Source organism: Conger conger, chromosome 5 (assembly GCF_963514075.1).
Source record: "Conger conger chromosome 5, fConCon1.1, whole genome shotgun sequence".
Lineage (NCBI taxonomy): Eukaryota > Metazoa > Chordata > Actinopteri > Anguilliformes > Congridae > Conger > Conger conger.
The window spans coordinates 37,790,385-37,810,947 of NC_083764.1; the positions used below are offsets into that span (position 1 = coordinate 37,790,385).

Consider the following 20,563-nt stretch of genomic DNA (forward strand, 5'->3'; position numbering starts at 1 on the left):
ATGAAAAATTCTACAGGTCCTGGAGCATCTGGTATGATAGACTGTAGTTAGCATAAGCCAGTAACACTAACCCATACAATTCCTTTTTTAACATTTTGCATTTACATTCTTCATCTTTTAGCAGATGCTTTTAATCCAAAGTGACATACAAGTGCATAGGTTTTACAAGAAGTTAAAAAAATGAATCCATAAATAAAAAAACATGCATGAAAAGCTGTTCTAACCCCAAAAAAATTGTCATCGTAAGTGCAATTTTTTATTTTTTTATTTTTTATTTAATAATAATATAGGGTGTACAAGAGGGAAATTGAAAGGGGTAAATCAGGAGGGAGGACTAAGGTATAGTCTGAAAAGGTGTGTTTTTAGTCTGCGTCAAAATAGGGATTCTGCTGTCCTGACAGTGGTAGGCAAGTCATTCCACCACTGAGGAACCAGAATGGAAAACAGGCGTGAACGTGCAGCTCGGCCGCCTGGTGCTCATAGTGAGGGAACCATAAGGTGACCAGAGCTGGCAGACCGGAGTGGTCAAGCTGGGGTGTCTGGAGCAATTCAAGTTTGGATGTAGAGTGGGGCAGTCCCCTTAGCAGCCTGGAATGCCAACACTAGCGCCTTGAAGCGGATGCGTGTGGCAATAGGCAGCCAGTGGAAGGCAATGATGAGTGGCGTGACATGAGCCGACCTGGGCTGACTGGTGGTCAGGTGGGCTGCAGCATTCTGGACCAGCTGGAGGGGCTTGATGGCACAAGCTGGGAGACCAGCCAGGAGGGAGCTGCAGTAATCCAGACACCTGGACTAGGAGCTGGGTGGCCTTCTCCGTCAGAAGATGACGGACATAGCGCATTGGGTGGCCTGTAGCGTAGTGGTTAAAGTAAATGACTGGGACATGCAAGGTCGGTGGTTCTAATCCCGGTGTAGCCACAATAAGATCCGCACAGCCGTTGGGCCCTTGAGCAAGGCCCTTAACCCTGCATTGCTCCAGGGGAGGATTGTCTCCTGCTTAGTCTAATCAACTGTACGTCGCTCTGGATAAGAGCGTCTGCCAAATGCCAATAATGTAATGTAATAATGTAATATTATGGAGGAAGAACCTGCAGGTTCTGGCAGTGGAGGATATATGTGGAGCGAGGGTGAGATGGTTATCAAAGGTCACCCCAAGATTCTTGGCTGTATGGGAGGAGGATACCACAAATTCCTCGGAGATCAGTGAGGGGTTGATTGTTGGAGAGGATAGCAGGGATCCAGAGAAGCTCAGTCTTGCCAAGATTAAGCTTCAGGTGGTGGGAAGTCATCCACGCAGAGATATCAGCCAAGCAGGCAGTGATCTGTTTGGTGACCTATGTATTGGGAGGGAAGGAATGAAAGACTTGAGTGTCATTGGCATAAGAGTGGTAAGAAAAGCCATGGGAAGAGATAACAGTGTAGAGAGAAGAGGAGAGGACCAAGAACAGAGCGCTGCGGGACTCCAGTTTGTAAGGGGTGTGGGTCAGAGACTGAGCCCCTCCAAGTCACCTGGTAGGAATGGCCAGAGAGGTAGGAAGATTCTGTGATACCCATCCCAGTCAGCGATGAGAGCAGAATCTCATGGTTGACTGTATCGAAGGCGGCCGATAGGAGAGGGATTTGTCTCTAGCAGAATGGAGTGCCTTGGTGACCGCAAGTTTACAGTTGGGAGCAGACCGCACGTTCCAGAGTTTTAGATAGGAATGGAACAAGAGAGACAGGTCAGTAGTTGTTCAGAGCAGAGGGGTCAAGAGTAGGTTTTTTGATGAGAGGAGTGACTCTGGCCCTGTTAAGGGAAGGGGGCATATTTGCCTGAAGAAAGGGAAGTGATGATTAGAGAGGAGAGAAAAGGGAGAATGTCATTAGAAATGGATTGTAGAAGGGGAGAAGGGATGGGGTCAAGAGTGGTTGGGCAGTGGGATGTGAGGAGTTTCAAAGTGTCGCAGTCAGAGAGGGGATAAAAGGAGGATAGGGAGTTGGGAAAGGTAGGGGGAGATGTTGGGGAGAAGGAATTGCGGCTGTCATCTACCTTTTTAAAGAAGGAGACAATGTCATCAGCTGTGAAGGAGGAGGGAGGCGGGGGAGGAGGGAGGTGAGAAGAGAGGAGAAAGTTGAAAACAGTTTGCAAGGGTTAGAGGCAGCTGCAGTAGAGTGAAAGAAGGAAGATTTAGCAAGAGAGACAGAGGAATAGAAAGACGATAGGAGGGCAGGGAAGGAAGCTATATCACTGGGGAGACAGGAAGATGAGATAGAGGACATGAAGGTTGTGGCAGAATTATCGGGACACAGTCGAGAGAACCACTCCACAGATGGTAGGGAGGAGAGGATTACAGAAGGGCGGTGGAGGTAGACCGATGGCATAGGTTGCGCCGTCAGGTGACAGTGGATGGTGGGAGAGGTGCTTGGTCAGTAAAATGTTTTTGTTTTTTAAAAATATATATATATATATATATATATATATATATATATATATATATATATATATACCCTCACATTTTACACCTGGTGGTGGTTGTGTGAAAAGCACACCCTAAACTACTATAGATTATGGGCAATCTTGACACAAATGCCAATTACAGGCCGAAATGCAATGTGACTGCCCCTACTGTCGGAACCTCGCAATTACCGCAGAAGCAAACCACCAAATGAAACACGAAACCACTGTAACAGTGAAACAATATCTTCCTGTAACTTATACCCTTTATGCTGTATCAGTGGAATTAAAATAAAATAGCCCACTTCTGATATTTTGAAATAGGCATGGAAATTTATCACAAAAAAAGCCACAAAAGACAGGAAATTGATCAGCCCTAAGTTACCGATTAAACAAATGCTTTTCTATATCCAGTAAACAAGACAACAAAGTTTGGTAAACATGGGGCATACCAGCCAAAAGCTATTTGAGGGCAAATGGTAGGAGAAAATAGCTCTCTAGCACCTGCAGTTTTATGACTGCTGTCCCTTGTCCCTCCTGCAGTGCTTTTTCTCAGCTCAGCAAAATGTCATATGTAATCAACATCCTTAAGTTTGCCTTACAATGCACATTTCCTCCACAGATATGCTTCAAATTTGCATCTTGATTGTACATTCAGCAATTCTATTGACCATACTTTAAAAAAATGCAACACATTTCATTGTTCTCAGAGTTAGAAGGAGGGTAATTTACTACATTACAACATTATTTATGTAATGTTGAACAACTTATTGTATAACAGTACACAAACCTCAACAAAGTTCATCAAGTGTAGGAACAACTCATGTGCATCCTGTTGTCTGATAGAGGAGAACTCGGGGTGGTCTTTACTGATCAAAGCTTTGAGCATCCTGGGGGAGACCCCTCTCTGTTGCTGCTGGAATGACAAGACGGCATCAAACACTGTGAACACATGTACATAGACATAATTATAAGCACCACTGTATGAGCCAATATTGTTTGTGTCACTTTTGTGTTGCTTGCAAGCAGTTATTTTAGTACTTTCTATACTCCAGTAACATTATTGTTACATTTTCAGCTTTGTGACCAGCAACTATACCACTGGCTGTTCTACCATATGTCCTTGTTGTTACTGTTCACCTGTGAAATGCATTTTGGCATGTCTGGGTGACACTGTCAGCCAAAAGTACATAGTCCAACTTACGGCAAACATGGACCTTTAAGTCAAGGGCACACAACTTTACAAAGAGCAGCGTGATGCACCAGTACTGCAACATCCTCGGTAACAGTAGCAAATAGTATCCTCAATTATTATTATTATTTCAGTCCCTTAAAACTCTAATATGCTTTACATACATCACCAGGCATAGAGACATTCTGCATAATGAATGAAAAACTTGCTGATGAACAACCATGATGCAATCAGAAAGGGGGAATGTCTCCCTGCCTGCAGCTGTTACAGCTAGCAGGAATGTAATAATGGTGATTGGTAGAGATTATTTTCCTGATAATTCAATAACTGATTTCGAAATGTATACATTAACAATATTAAGATTTTGTTTAAAATATGTGACCCACTCATCATAATCAGTCATAAGTCACAATGGCCAATTTCACATAATTATCGGCTGTTTTGGGCTTTCAACTTCATTTTGTAGAACAATATCTTGGCTTTCATAATCTATATGTTTTAATGCGAATTTCAGAGTAAAAATATAGGTTTTACGCTTTTAAACGCAAGATGTCAAAGTGAAAGTAAGTAACGGAGTTGCTATTGTTTGGAGGCTAGCCAGCTTGTCATCGTTCACCAGTCAGAAACAACCATATCAGCTGCATTTGTTGCCACATGTTTGTCAGGTTCTGTGTTTTTCTGTATGTTTCGTTCCTTGTTACCCTCTGTGCTCACTGTAGTCTGTCTGTCAGTTCTCTCACTTCATTCATTTCACCTGTGCCCCATTTAGTGTCTCCACCTCCCACACCATATGTTCTACCTTCCTGTCTCTCCTGTCATTCATCTCACCTGTTTCTTGTTGTCTGTTAATCTCTGTTCTATTTAAACCTGTTTTTTCAGTTCTTGTTGCTAGTTTGTCTCTCTCTGTTCCCGAGTTCTGCCCTTGTGTGCCCTGCCCTGGTTCTAGTATGTACTTCCTGATTCCAGTTTCCCCGTCTGTTTGTACTGTACAGTTTTTTTTTTTCTCCTGGTTTTTGAACTCTGCCTGTATTTTTGATTACTCTTTGGATTATCCCGGATGTATCTGTCTGCCTTGATTTCGAACCTGACACATATTAGTGCATTTGCTTCCACGGTCTAATATATCTTAGTGAAGAGTAAATGTTAAGTAAGAGTAAAAACATAGTTTTAAAGGGTTTATATACATAAGATGTTTGGTGTCACATATATGCAGCCATATATAATAAAGCCATTTCTAAAAAAATATGAATAAAAACAGTGTTAGTATAACTTGTTACTATCCCTAATGCAAAAAGGTGAGCATTAAATAGAAATGCTCAATGGACACTTTCCATTGATGAAATAACTAGAAATCTATCTTCCACCGTATTAGCTGTGCATCAAAGTCCATCATACTGCAATGTGTTACAAGGAGAGGAGCGGCCTAAAACAAACAAAGACAACTGAAGATGAGTTCTCAGTTGCAGTGTCGGCTTCTGATGTTTTCATGCATATACCAGGCATCATGCTGGACATACCCAGTCTAACACTTTGCGTTCTTCTTTCATCACCTGTTCTATGATCTCAGATTTCACTGGTGGTTTGGAATACTGGCCTGAGAGTAGTGCGTGGCCAACTTTTCCCCTACAATGAACCAAACAAAAATAAACAAAAAAACAAGTGAGTACAGTCTGAAATCCCTTCCCCATACACTTATAAGGAATAATAATTCATAATAATTTCTCCCTTGTTGTTTACATCCTCCAGATTTGTGTGATATTTTCCATAAGATAGACAAGCCAGTCAATTCATATGTGCAAGTCATATATATGGCAAATCAACCAATTTGGTAAATGAGGTGTTGGTATGACAAAAAACAGATGTTTATGTCTGAAAGGAATTTAACAAAATAATTTGGAGTGGGTTGTAAAACTCAGGATATGCTATCAGCTTGATAGGTTTGCAAGAACTTACATTTGTGTACTGAAGTCCAGTGTGGGATCAAGGGGTGAATAATCAAAAATCCTCTGAAGATTCCCCACATATCTGAGAACAAAAGAATAAAATAGCTAATTCAGAGAAGCAATTAACATGTAGTTAAAGCGCACATTCACAGATTTTATTAAAGGTCTACAAAGTACCCCCATTTCAGGGCACCATAATGTTTGGGACACATGGCTTCACCGGTGTTTGTAATTGCTCAGGTGTGTTTAATTTCCTCCGTAATGCAGGTAAAGAGGGCACCTAGTCTTTCCTCTCATCTTTTGATCACCTTTGGAAATGCTGTTTATCAATATGGGAACCAAAGTTGTGCCAATTAAAGTCAAAGAAGCATTATGAGACTGAGAAACAAGTTAATAATAAATAAAGAAACTGAGATATTGGCTAAACCTTAAGCTTACCAAAATCAACTGTTTGGAACATTATTAAGAAGAAAGAGAGCACTGGTGAGCTTATTAATCACAAAAGGACTGGAAGGCAAAGGAAGACCTCCACAGCTGATTTGAATTATCTCTATAATAAAGAAAAATTCCAAAACACCCATCTGACAGATCAGAAACACTCTTCAGGAGTCCGGTATTGTTTTTTTCGCAGAAGAAATACAGAGGCTGGACTGCAAGATGCAAACCACTGGTTAGCTGTAAAAACAGGATGGCCAGGTTACAGTTTACCAAGAAGTACTTAAAAGAGCGACCACAGTTCTGGAAAAAGGTCTTGTGGACAGCTGAGATGAAGATTAATTTATATCAGAGTGATGGCAAGAGCAAAGTATGGAGAGAAGGAACTGCCCAAGATCCAAAGCATACCACCTCAACTGTGAAACACGGTGGTGGGAGTGTTATGGCCTGGGCATGTATAGCTGCCGAAGGTACTGGCTCACTTATCTTCACTGATGCTATAACTGCTGATGTAGCAAAATGAATTCTGAAGTATATATACACATCCTGTCAAGTTCAAGCGAACGCCTCAAAACTCATGGACTGACAGTTAATTCTACAGCAAGACAATGATCCCAAACATACTGCTAAAGTAACAAAGCTAAAGTTTTTCAAAGCTAAAAATGGTGATTTCTTGAGTGGCAAAATCAATCACCCAATCTGTACCCAATTGAGCATGCCTTTCATATGCTGAACAGCACTTCAGGGGACTAGCCCCCAAAACAAGCATGAGCCAAAGATGGCTGCAATACAGGCCTGGCAGAGCATCACCAGCGAAGACCTGGTGACTGGTGATGTCCATGAATCGCAGACTTCAAGCAGTCATTGCATGGAAAGTAAACACAGTTTAAAGCAAACTGCTGGCGCAAATTGTAACCCTTCCTCAGTTGGTGGGTTGGGGTGCTAGGCCCTGGGATATATTCATAAACATGTAGATTGGTCCGCAACTCCCACAAAATAGATCCACCATCCAAATACCTGCAACTTTATTTATTATACAGAGTGATAGCTATAATGCTGATGTGTTTCAACAAGTGTGTTCCTCAAGAGCAGATAGGAACTTTCAGTCTTTCTAAACCTTTCAAAGGCAAGATTGACTGCAGGTGTTGTAGCTCAACCCACATACCTAAATCAGGTCTGTGACTTAGCAGACAATGGGATTTCAGTAAGTTAAATTAAATTAGTCACAACAGTCAATATAAATGATCAGTAATTCAGGAGAGACAGACAATCTGTGATTTAATGACAACACCTTTTATACATGGTCCTCCATTTTCAGGTACTACAAATATTTGGTGAATTGGCTTCACAGATGTGTTTTGTTAGGCAGTTGTATTCATTTGCATCATTAGTGAATGCAGAAGAGAACTGTTGATGTCTAGTCTTGATTCTAGACTTTGCAACTGCCTTTGGAGATTGTTGTTGGGGTGTGACAACATGAGGAAGACAGCAGTATCATTGCAAATTAAGCTGGCCATCATAAGGCTCAGAAATGAATATTAATCAAACAGGAACATTGCAGAAACCATGGGCATGCCCAAGTGAACAGTCTGGAACTGCAGGAACTGAAGATGGCAGAGCATCACCAGGGAAGATACCCAGCGTCTGGTGATGTCTATGCATTGCAGACTTAACCCTTATGTAGTCTTAACATTCTGTATATTCCCCTTGTCATAAGGGTAAAAAACACCTCCACTAAACCCCTAAAATAAAGCAGCTTAATTGAATTTTAACAAATTGAATTCTATTTTGCATGAAGAAACAACCTGTCACTCAAAAACTTCATCAAAAGTTGAAAAAAGATCATTTAGGGGGTTTTCTCTGCTTTTAAACATAGTGGCGGGTCATTTTTTACTCTTAAGACAACACAAGGGTCAAAGCGGTTATTGCAGGCAAAGGATTATGCAACAAAATATTTAAAATGATTATTTTATTCTACATTATGCACTTCAAACTCATTGTCATTGTATCCTTTCAAACTCAAAGTGCAGAGTACAGAACCAAAATAACAAAAAATATGTCCAATGCATGTTGATGCTCACTGTATATATACACTCACTGAGCACTTTATACACCTACTTATTCATGCGATTGTCTAATCAGCCAATCGTGTGGCCGCAGTGCAATGCATAAACTCATGCAGAAAGCTCAGGAGTCAGAATGGGGAAAAATGTGATCTCAGTGATTTCGACCGTGGCATGATTGTTGGTGCCAGACAGGCTGGTTTGAGTATTTCTGTAACTGCTGATCTCCTGGGATTTCTGCGCACAACAGTCTCTAGAGTTTAGTCAGAATTGTGCGAAAAACAAAAAACATCCAGTGAGCGGCAGTTCTGCGGACAGAAATGCCTTGTTGATGAGAGAAGTCAACAGAGAATGGGCAGATTGGTTCGAGCTGACAGAAAGGCTACGGTAACTCAGATAACCTACAATTGTGGTGAGCAGAAAAGCATCTCAGAATGCACAACATGTCAAACCTTGAGGCAGATGGGCTACAGAAGCAGGAGACCACGTCAGGTTGCCCTTCTATCAGAGAAGAACAGAAAGCTGAGGCTGCAGTGGGCACAGGCTCACCAAAACCCGACAGCTGAAGACTGGAAAAACATAGACTGGTCTAATGAATCTCAATTTCTGCTGAGGCATACAGATGGTAGGGTCAGAATCTGGCATGAATCCATGACCCAACCTGCCTTGTGTCAACAGTCCAGGCTGGTGGTGGCGTACTGGCATGGGGAATGTTGTTTTGGAACACTTTTGGCCCGATAACACCAATCAGTCATCGCTTGAATGCCACAGCCTATTTCAGTATTGTTGCTGACCATGTGTATCCCTTGAAGGCCACATTGTACCCATCCTCTAATGACTACTTCCAGCATGATAATGCACCATGTCACAAAGCAAAAGTCATCTCAAACTGGTTTCATGAACATGACAATGAGTTCAATGTTCTTCAGTGGCCTTCCCAGTCACTGGACCTGAATCCAATAGAACACCTTTGGGATGTGGTAGAACAGGAGCTTCGCAGCATGAATGTGCAGCTGACAAATCAGCAGAGTGTGTGCTGCAATCATGCCAAGATGAAACAGAATCTTAATCTTGTGTGTTTTGAGAGCAAAGGGAGGCCCTACCCAGTATTAGTGTAGTGTTCCAAATAAAGTACTCAGTGAGTGCATATATATTTTTAATTGTGTTCCTCAACTTCTAAATCAGCCATTTTGAATTAATCTTTTGGATTTCAAACATACTACTTCAGTGTTAAAAATCTGAATTGTCGACACATACGATAAGACTAGACAGAGCATGAAATACAATAAGCACAGCATGCATGCGAAATATGCAGTTACGTTAAAAATGCACAGAGAATAGAAGAAATAGTAGAAATTAAAGGTCCCATATTGCACACCTTCCCAGTGTTTTATTTTAGGTCTTGTTATCCAGAAGAAGACGCTTGTGTGGTTTTAAGTACCAAAAACAAACCAGTCTCTATCCAGTTTTACATGTGCATGTTATTTAGCTGACACTTGTATCCAAAACGACTTCCAGTTGCTTAGATTTGCAGGGGACAATCCCCCCGGGAGCAATGTGGGGTTAAGCACCTTGCTCAAGGGCCCAACAGCTGCACATATCTTATTGTGGCTACACTGGGGATTGAACCACCAACCATGCAAGTCCTTGTCATTTATCTTAACCACTATGCTACAGGCTGCCCATATGTCCCTGTCGATTCTCATGAACCTGTTCTGATTGCCTGGCTAGCTCCAATGAACTGAACGCTGTCTGTGCCGAGTGTTGGATTTTCTTCCAGCTAAGGTGGGCCGTGCAGAAGCAAACAAGCATATCATTGTGAAGTCATACCTTCACGGTACTCCAAACTGCTAGCACATTTTCTTCATATGTATTGTGTGGATTTATTTGGGGACTGTGCATTTTGATACTTTCACAGTGTTTTTATAACGCTTTCAACTTATCTCCACATAGCAAGGGAAAATTAATTTTCCCCAATATGGGACCTATAAAATAAAACAAGAGAAAAATGCACAGTGGCTGCCAGGGTATTCCTGGCCTATTTGTGCAAGAGTATCCTCTGATGATCAAGAACCTGCACCTGCTGTGTACGGACTCAGCAGTGTAGTCTTCTGATGGATTGTGGGAAAAAAGCAGCAGCTGGCTGAATGTGATTCAGGGGATATGCGCAGAGGTCATTGAGAATATAGGCTAAACCTACAATTACAATTGTAATTAAAAGTACAGCATGCATACATGCTCATAATGCAGTCCAGTGACTGTATTCAAGGTAAACAGAGGACAGTTTGTGTCAGTTAAATGTCAGGGGCGACATTGGCTCAGGTGATAAGAGCAGTTATCTGGCAGTTGCCAGTTTGATCCCGTCCTGGGTGTGTCGAAGCGTCCCTGAGTCGAGTCGAAGACACCTAAACCCTAAACGCTGCCTTGCATGGCAACCAATCGCCTTTAGTGTGTGAGTGTGTGTATGAATGGGTGAATGACAAGCATGAATTATACAGCACTTTGGATAAAGTCGCTATATAAATGGCAACCATTTAAATCGCAGGTGTGCTGCTTTGTGCGTTAGCGCAATTACAGTGCGCGTGGCCATGCATACTCACGTCCTCTGGAATTCTGGGATACTGAAGAGGACCTGCATGATGGTTCCCAGGTAGCAGCTGTTCCCCAAGTTCTTAATGCCGGTGTAGCCGGAGCCATACACCGGCTTCAGCTTGTGGCCAGACTCCTGGATCACCTCCCACTCCCGGGCACGCAGTCGCATCTCTTTATCCGTGTGCCCGTTCTGCGTCTGTAACAACATTTATAAAATACATTTCCTCAACAGGAGCTCAATTCTAGAAGTGAAATTTCAATGTAGGACCTGTTCCAAATGTTTCGCATAGGGAGGCGGCCTGTAGCGTAGTGGGTAAGGTAAATGACTGGGACAGGCAAGTTTGATGGTTTGAATCCCGGGGTAGCCACAGTAAGATCCGCACAGCCGTTGGGCCCTTCAGCAAAGCCCTTAAGCCTTCATTTCTGCTTAGTCTAATCAACTGTACGTTGCTCTGGATAAGAGCATCTGCCAAATGCCAATAATGTAATGTAATGTAATGGAACAGAGATATGCAGAGTGACTGTATCTTTCAGTGTATGTGTTCATAACTATTTGCCATGTTCACTTGCTTTCCTTTCACTTTCGCCATCTGAATTAAGTCAATTAATAGTTTTTATAAATGTAACAATTAGCAACTAATCTGTATAATTTGTCACTTGACTGTGCCATTCGAGTATCTACAAGGACCCCTGGAGGATAAGGCTTGAAATGTACTATGAGGCTTCCGCTCTGTACCCTTACTTTAGCTAATTTAGCTAACCTACCTACGTATGTAATTGACAAACAAAACGCACGCTTAGCAAATTATTATTACTGCCTATTTGGTTTTGTTTATGAGAAAAAAGATTTGTCTCATACTTGAAATACTACTGCCACAAGAAATAGGTCTTTATTTCATAAACAACAAACTGAATTATTTAAGTATATTTAAATATGACAGTTATTATCAGAAGCCTGCTGCTATGGTGGATTTCCAAAGAAACAGAAAGATATTGTAAGATGCAATACCAATAAGATGCAATTGGTTTTTTATATTCTCTTATATTTTATATTCTTGAAAATATTTTTTTCTGTGTTATTTTACCATAGTACAGTTGGCATCTCTGAGAAGGATTAAATGCAAACTCACCTTTTGAGTCTGCAATATATCTATTCCAAAGTGTGCTAAGTGATTTGCTAATTGTGGGTCCAACACTGCTTCCTCTTCATCAAATGAATATACATCTGAAAAGAAAAGTACAAGAGTTCACCTATTTGAGAGTAACTGAGTGACTGGACCAATATTACTGGAATGTGTGCATCGTGGATCAGGCAGAGATACTGTTTTTTTGAGAATGCACTATTTTGAAGATGCAGAAGCATTACAGATTCAAATGTTGGAGCTGTAAAAGGCACAAGGAAATTTGCAGAAAGGTTGGTATTTTCATAGTAATTAATCTAACACTTGTGCTGCATAGGTGGAAAGGGGGCTGGTTCAGTCATAAGGGGATCTGGATTGGTGCAAACAGTGAAATTGAACAGATTTAATATCTTGTATCCAAAAATAGGCAGTACTACAATGCATAAAGAATATGGAATGTATGAAAATAATTGGTTTAGACAAAGGAAAGGAAGTCTATACTATACTGTACCCTTTCTACAAATATGTGTATTTATATTTAGTACACACATAAAGTAGTTATGTTAGATAATGCCATACTGAAGTTTGATCTTTAGCGGTTATGGTTGTGTGGATAAGAACACTGACCTGCCTCATCTGCAGTGATGTTGTCCAGTCTGACAGCCAGCGGGAAGTTGGTTTCCCTGTAGTGCTCCATTGCATGCCCATTGCCTCCAGTACCATCACAGAACCATTTCCCACAATGCACTGCCCCATCCGTCAAGTTCATCCACAGATTCTCTCTGATCTCGCATTTGGAACACTTCCAACCACTGAGCAGAGTGAGCATCCAATCAAAACATTGCAACATCATAGAACATTCATTCAATCAACATTGTACATTATTATCAGAGGATAGCCTTTTGAATTGACTAAAATGACCTAAAACATATTCAGTGAAGCAACATTCATGCCCAGTGTTTGCCTGAAAAATTAAGACATGGGCACTGCCATTATTTCAAGTATTGGTCCCCTTTTAGATTATTATAATTTATATGAAACAATTCTAAAACTATAGCAATGATGACTTAGGTTACATTACATGGGATCTACACTCAGTGACCACTTTATTGGGCATTTATTCAACTTATTTTTTAGACTTATCGGTCTTCTGCTGCTGTAGCATCCACTTCAAGTTCCAATGTAGTTTGTGTTAAACCACTGTGAATGGTCAGCTTGCATTACAAGCTGTCACCTTCCTGTCAGCTTGAACCAGTCTGGCCATTCTCCTCTGCCCTTTCTAATTAACAAGGCATTTTTTTTCCCACAGAACAGCTGCTCACTGGATTTCTTTTTTTCTTTTTTGGACTATTCTCTGTAAATTCAAGAGACTGTTGTTGAAAATCCCAGGAGATCAGCAGTTCTGGTGATCTGACACCAATAATCATTCTACGGGAAAAGTCACTTCGATTACATTTCTTCCCCAATCTTATGTTGGGTCTGAACAACTACTGAACCTCTTGACCACACCAGCCGCAATTGGCTGATTAGATATTTGCATTTACAAGCGGATGTACAGGTCTACCTACTGTAATAAAGTGGTAACAGAGTATATTTTTCCAGATTAACTAATATGCACTACCTATGAGTGAGCTGCACCAACTGGTTTTACCTGGGAGGGATCTGCACCCCGTTATCCTGTTGTCGGAGACTCCTGGCATGCCGTGACACCTGAATCTCATCCTCCCAGGAAAGGATCTCCTGTTTTTTGTAAGGCGATGCGGCATTGAGCACGGCATCACATGCTATTGTCACCTGAAGGGGGAGCGGGTGACGAGAGACATGTTAGAACAGCCTTTCCGTCACCTACTGTACCCTGTCTCTAGCACACTTGATTGACTGACAGACCAAGTGCGGTACTGCTGATGAAACACAATCAGGGTATAAACAGGACACTTGTGATTGAGGTTGGAACACAAGCTTCATTAACTCCGCCAAATAGCAAGGTCACTTCCAGCTAATCAAAGATAGCACACATCACAGTCTTGAGAATGGCCTTTTCATGGCACTAACGTTTTGGAACTTCAGCTTCAGTCAACGGAATGAGTCCATCGTATACTCGCAATTACAATAATTTAACGTTTACTTCCATGCCCTTTTTGGTGTGTCTATGTCTATGTCAGTAGGTCTACTAAGTGGGAGACTAAAATTGGGACATTGGATATATGCAAAAATAAAAATAAAACACTTATTTGCTCATATGGATGACACAAATATCACCTACAAGGTTTTAGTAAGTGATTTAAATACGTAAAACATAGCTTTAGTTTGTTAGTTTCTATGTAACGAGAATGTAAATTATGTATGGCAACAAATACTGTACATCCAGGTTTCATTGATGCTGTAGTTTGAAGTGTTTTAATTTGATGCTAGACAGTATAAGTACTTTTACGGGGTTGATGTACTTCACTAAAACTATTGTGCCCATGGCTTCACAGGTTAAAGCATTATTTTTTGATCCACATTTTCAGCCTGATTTTCTCCTCATACGGAATACCCAATTTGTTGGCACTGGATGAGCCACCCAGAGTCTGTCTTAGTGATATAAAATGAAGAGATTAATAAGACTTAAAATCTTTCTTACCCCATTGGTAAGTCTTGAAATGTGTCCAACTGCCTCACCTCATTGGCACGTCATTTAGTAATTGAACGTCTTAAAAAACAATTGAAATGTATCCAATTGTCAACTGTCATACCGTGTGCTCATACATTTAGCCTAAGTTCAGACGTAGCATCGAATTTGCCATGAGAAAGCCTGTTTTGTGTACAGTGCTGGATCTACTGCTTTTTCTAAATGCTAAAGTCAAAAACATGCCTTTGTTCACTGTTAGTGTGTTAATAAAACATGGCTCTAATTTATTAATACATTTTATTCATGCATAATTTCTCTTTCCATCCATCTGAATTCAGTCCGCTTCTATTAATATACTACTGTATCAGCAAATGCAAAACATCAATTACTGCAGGGATCAAAGAAAAAAAAACTTTTGTAACTACTGCTCTTATGCTGTACTCTACTATGCTGTAGTGCATAACACAAACACAGACCACAAACAAATGAGCAGCATGCATGATGAACATGAAACATCAGCACACTCACTGACCAGTGCAGGCAACTCCTCAATATTTGGTAAGGGGACCTCATGGTGCTCTGGGAATATGACAAGTTTGGCCTCATCTTCGCATTCATAATCATCTCTGTTAAAATCACGGTTAAGCTCTATGTATTCAAAAGAGGAAGCAGACATTTCATTACTGAAACAATGCTACAGCCTCCAATACAAAAGACAAACTGGAGCTTAAGAAATATGTTTCAGTACCATACCATCAATCCCAGACACGGAACCTTTAAATGCAACGCTGTATGATGCATCTGGAGTAACTTCAGAATGCATAAGTAGCAATTTGTGTATGTAAATCAAACTTGTAAATATAAATACTGTAAGTACAAACAATTTGAGAAAATAAAATTGTGTACAGCAATTTATTTTTTCAAATAACATTTCCGTCCACACTCAAACGCTCTCTCTCTCTCTCTCTCTCTCTCTCTCTCCACAGTTTTAGGGATAACAAACTTTTTTTCACACTATGTAAGGATGCAAATTAAACATCACTTACAAACATAGGTGATATCACAATTAAATTAGTGAGCATTAATTTGTCAGGAGTGAAACGCAAGGCCTAAAATAATAATATATAATATAATAATAATATAAGTATTGAATAACAGTAGGAGAACAAACAAACAACAAACATTTTCTTTTAAGGCTTTACCCTAATGGTGTGTGTTTGTTTAGTAAAACAAAATGGAGCACTACATTTCCATGACACCAGAGCAAGGTTACACCCTGGCCAGAACCATGAGCACTGTCATGAGCATTCAGCTTTGGACACCACCGACATTATAAATGGGTGGGAACAGATCCAAGGTATTGTGTTCAGAGGGTACTGGGAGAGACATTCATAGGAGGAGATGGGGAGGGGGGGGGGGGGGGGTGCTGCCTTCATACTGACGCCCCTCTTCTCCTAGTTTGCTGGGGGGGGGGGGGGAAGACAGCAAGCAAGCCATCATCAGCAAAGGGTGAATTCCATCTGGTCTGCCCTCACATATCATCCCACCAGTAGCAGATGTGTGTCAGTCTGCCGGGGAGGGTGGGGCTCTTGATTGAACAGAGCAGCTGAGAGAAGGGAGGCGACAGGCAAACCGGCTGTAAACTAAACCTGGTGGCAGAGGAGAAAGCACGGCTGGAGCATGTGGCACTTTGGATTTAGAACTCAGTATACAAATAAACGGGATAAATTTAGCAGGGCATGGGGCAGGACGGTGGCCACTCAGCCTGGGAAAGAGTCGCTTTGACGATACGGTAACAGGGAGCCGGAGACATCTAGCGTGGTTGCCATGTGACAGGGCCCACCTGTTGTGTACAAACAGTGCTGTGACACCAAGGATAGTGTGTTAGGTTAGATAGAGGCCGTGTTTGAGCTATAAAGAGAAACATAATAGGCACCTTTGAATATTCCTATGAAATTATGTTTTCAGAAACAGCACAAATGTATCAGAGCATACCTAACAGTCTCATATAATAATAGAAGCAGTAAAGCTTGGTGGCATAATTCTTCATATGATCTTACCTAAGAAAACCTTCCCATTTCTTCTCCTTGACCCAGAACCCCCTGCAGCTCCCGTTGCTTTCTGAGATAAAACACAAACAGTAGAACATGAGAGGAGATGCCGAGATGTTGAGAGCAATGATGTCATACAGAGCACAAGTTTCAGCGGTCTAAAACTGTCAGGTTCTTGAAAATAAATTACCATAATGAAATCAACTGATAATCAATCTTCCTCAGGGGAACTTTTGTTGTACTGTTGTACTTATAGAACTGGGTTATTTTACTGAAGAGCAAAATCATCAGATGTGGACCTTGAATCTAAATCCAGCCCTTGTTTCCTTTTCTCCCAGGTAATTAGCTGAACAAGTGCTACAGATTAGTGTTACTGATTGGTCAGACTGTCTTCGCACCTGACTCTCAGGAAAAGGGAGGGCGGAAAACCAGCAGTTTTCTGACCTTGAGAACTGTGATTTGATGATCCCTGGTCTAGAACCTTGCTGAAGCGCAGAAATACATTTTTCCTTCCAGTGATTTCAACATGCAGCCCGTAGATTATACAGTATATCTTGCTGCTAAAAAAATGCCACCCTGTTTCAAACATCCTTCATTACAAAGATACCTAAAAAATAACACAATTAATAGTCCTGAGCTATATACGTAATTCAGGAACATGAAAAATATTTTACTTTAATAATACGTTATTTGAAACCAAAAAAATTCTACATTTATTTTCTAAACAAATGTGAGTCACAAATATTCCTCATCTTCAGTACTTGGTGCACCCTCCATTCACAAGGAAGGATAACATTACTAAATTATCTTTAGTGTTTTATGAGATTGGAAGACATTGTCAGATATTTGAACATTCCTCCAAACCGAATAATTCAAGATCCTTCAGATCCTTTAATCTGTGCACGTGGACCCCCTTCTTCAATTCAAAATGGCCAATTTTTCCATCAGGTTCCATGCTGATGAGATGCATCTAATCAAAAGTAATCAAAAAAAACTTACAGTTTCTCTCGCATCTGTGCGCAGAATTACATAGGACAACCCATAAAGAATACTAATGTTATTAATACAGTTTGCCTTTTTTTAAAAGTCTGTTTACCAGGCCAAGACACCAATCACAGCTCAGCTTTTATGGTGAAAAGTCAGGAGAAATAATATTGTGATGCATGTGCCATTCAGTCGGTATTCTCCTTTTCAATAACACATCAATCAAAGTTCTTTTTTTTTCAATGACAGTTATCAGTATGCAAATATACATTCTACTGTCAAAAAATTAAGCTTGAATAATACACAGTTAAGCTTGGATAACAAACAGGTTCTTTGCATTACATATATCATCAATAAGACAATTAATTTGTTTGGGGACAGTCCCACATGCGGCCCAAAAGAGTGCACGTTTCTGATGACAAGATGAATGAGACCACACATTTGGGGATCAGATGGAAACTGCCATTGCAAAATTTAATCAAAGCTGTGTAAGGTCTGAGCGACTTGTACGTCGCTCTGGATAAGAGCGTCTGCCAAATGCCAATAATGTAATGTAATGTAATGAGATGGGTATTAGGCTTGACATGTACGCATATTATATTGGTAATTCCAAAGAAATGGATAGGTAGAACAACAAACAAAGGAAATTACACTCTATATGTATATTTCACAAGACCTTTGATTGTTTCAACTGAAAAACAGTTTTTGAACAGAAATTACTACCCATAGCTGGAAACCCCTTTTGCACCATCAGTTGTGAACAGAAATGTAAATAATACAGTATAGGTACAATTTTCTGATTCAACAGTGGTGAATGAAAATTGGAGAAAATTCTAAAAGGGTTACTCTTGATTTGCATTGTGAATTCATTCCAAAATAAAAAAGACTGCACAGTATATTAATGTATAGGCCTACAGTGAGCTCTATAATGTTTGGGACGAAGACATTTGGTTCTGTACTCCACAATTTTAGTTCCCATAAAGCAATTTATGTGGTAAATGCATATCCTCAGCTTTTATTGAATGTGTATTATGGCATATTTGTCCTTGGCTGTGTTAACACAAAAGTGAATGCTCCAGACCAAACTATCAAAGTTACTGCTTTTATAAAAAAATATATACATTTCAATGCCCAATGCAGAGGTAATAAATTGCCTGAAGCTTTACTTGTACTAGTAATGACTTACAAACAAAAAGCATAATAATAATAATTATTATTATAATAAACAAATTCTACAAATGTTATTAAAAGCAATTGCATCAAAATATGTGATTCTACTGCAATTGGAACAATATAACACTTAGCAACAAACACTTCTTCCTTTTTATATGAACGTCTTATATGAAATCATAAATCTGTCATTCTAGTATATATCATTCTGTCTGTCATATATTTAAATTATTCAGCCTGGCATTTTATTTACCCTTAAATATATATATGACAAAAACGTATTATCCCCAAACACCAGTGCTAATGACCCTAAGCAGACTTATTTATCAATAATGAACTTTCTTGCCACTTTACAACTTTAATTGTTTATTCATTCTCATTTCTACATCCCAATCTGCACCCAACCCTTTCTCTACACATATCCTCCAAAATACACACAAAATACATACAAGACAGCTACCACTTCTTTTGTTCCATCTCTTTGGCCACGACAGGTTGATTACAGTGACCCAACTTCCCTTACTATGAAATAAGGCAGGGAATACCCCACCAAGTGCCCCCCCCCCCCCCCCCCCCCCCCCCTCAGGATGTTCTATGGTGAATTATGTGTCACTCTGTGGGATTCATTCATAGGGCACATCACGGAACTGGACAGGACGTGCCAGTTCGGAAGCCGTGATTATATTCCTTCAACGACATAGACAGGACTGAGCATGGCAATCAATTGCTTAAGGAGAGGCACCACAGGTGAAAGAGTGATTTTGGCTGGATAGGTCAATTTTGAAATAATATGATATTTATTTCCTACAACTACTGTAGGTTCATGAAATATATAAGCCAATGATCAGAAACAATTGTAAGTAGTTCATTTAGATGTTTTTAGACAGCTGTGTCAAGTAAACCAAGCACCAAAAAAAAACAAAAAAACAACAGAATTTCATAAATTACATTATTTCCTGTACAAAAAACTTTTTTTTCCAAGTTAACTTATAGATATAGCTACAATATTTTACTTGGAGCTTCTAAACCAAAATAGTTGGGGAATTACAGAATGTTTTTTTATATACAGTGGCTTTGGAAAGTATTCAGACCCCTTCACTTTTTGCACACTTTATTGTGTTGTAGATGTTATTTTAAATGTAATTGTAATTGTAAAGTCATTTTGATTGGAAGAAAATAATCTTTCACAATTCACCTGTGGTACCTCCTCTTAAAATGTCAAACATGGTCAGCATAAACAGAACACAAAAAGTATGTGGCCCCTACCTCTTTAACTGTACGCTTCAAGTGCATGTACACACTCTGTCCAGTTTTCCTGTAATGTCTCTCCACATGCTCCCTTCCAAAGCCAAGGAACGTGCTCATACACACATACAGGCCTCCTTCAGACTCCTGGGAAAAGAAAGCAAATGGAAATTATCACATAAGGAACAGGTAAGAACAATGAACTGTGTCTTGAAAAAAAGGTCAAATCAGATGGAACATATACACTCACTAAGAACTTTATTAATAATCGCATTATTACTTATATTATCTAATCAGCCAATCGTGTGGCTGATTGAGCTTCAGTTAAAATCTAAGAGAGTCTGTGTTGGGCAGGAAGGAGCTGAAGACCTGGGGAACTTGAGCTGGAGAATGCTGCATGGGGAGAGCTAGGGGCCTAGAGGATGTGGGACGGCTGTGGGTAAGGAGCCTTTTTGAAGCACTTCCCTTCCCTCCTCGGTCATCCTCAGTAGGAATTGGAGCAGGGCCAGTGGTGGCTATATTCCTCACAGCTTCCAGAACAGTCCTGTTCTGAGGGGCCCACCAACCAGTTGTGTCTAAGCTCCGCACACCACAAGAAGAACTTCTCTAGGTCATTCCAGGTTTCTTGATCTCTGGGTTCAGTGATGGCGTGGGGTACTGTCTTGAGTTTGGTGTAAACTTTTCCAGGCTGTGAAGAGGTGCTACTAATGTATGCAGATCTA

The 20,563-nt window shown here is 40.3% G+C and overlaps 1 protein-coding gene across 3 annotated transcripts in view; it reads right to left on the minus strand.

Annotated features, from left to right (window-relative positions):
• The window catches only part of LOC133128372 (ubiquitin carboxyl-terminal hydrolase 13-like), a 41,651-nt gene that overhangs the window by 18,605 nt on the left and 2,483 nt on the right, over positions 1-20,563 (minus strand). For 2 of the 3 annotated variants that reach the window (XM_061241819.1, XM_061241821.1), the window contains exons 2-11: positions 19,863-19,988; positions 16,452-16,512; positions 14,924-15,039; positions 13,432-13,574; positions 12,408-12,592; positions 11,790-11,884; positions 10,668-10,855; positions 5,580-5,651; positions 5,144-5,249; positions 3,225-3,350 (exon numbers count right to left, since the gene is read on the minus strand). In XM_061241819.1, the coding sequence (XP_061097803.1) occupies positions 3,225-3,350; positions 5,144-5,249; positions 5,580-5,651; positions 10,668-10,855; positions 11,790-11,884; positions 12,408-12,592; positions 13,432-13,574; positions 14,924-15,039; positions 16,452-16,512; positions 19,863-19,988 (1,218 nt within the window). The remainder of the gene's footprint in view (positions 1-3,224; positions 3,351-5,143; positions 5,250-5,579; positions 5,652-10,667; positions 10,856-11,789; positions 11,885-12,407; positions 12,593-13,431; positions 13,575-14,923; positions 15,040-16,451; positions 16,513-19,862; positions 19,989-20,563) is intronic. The other variant, XM_061241820.1, reaches the window with a different exon arrangement.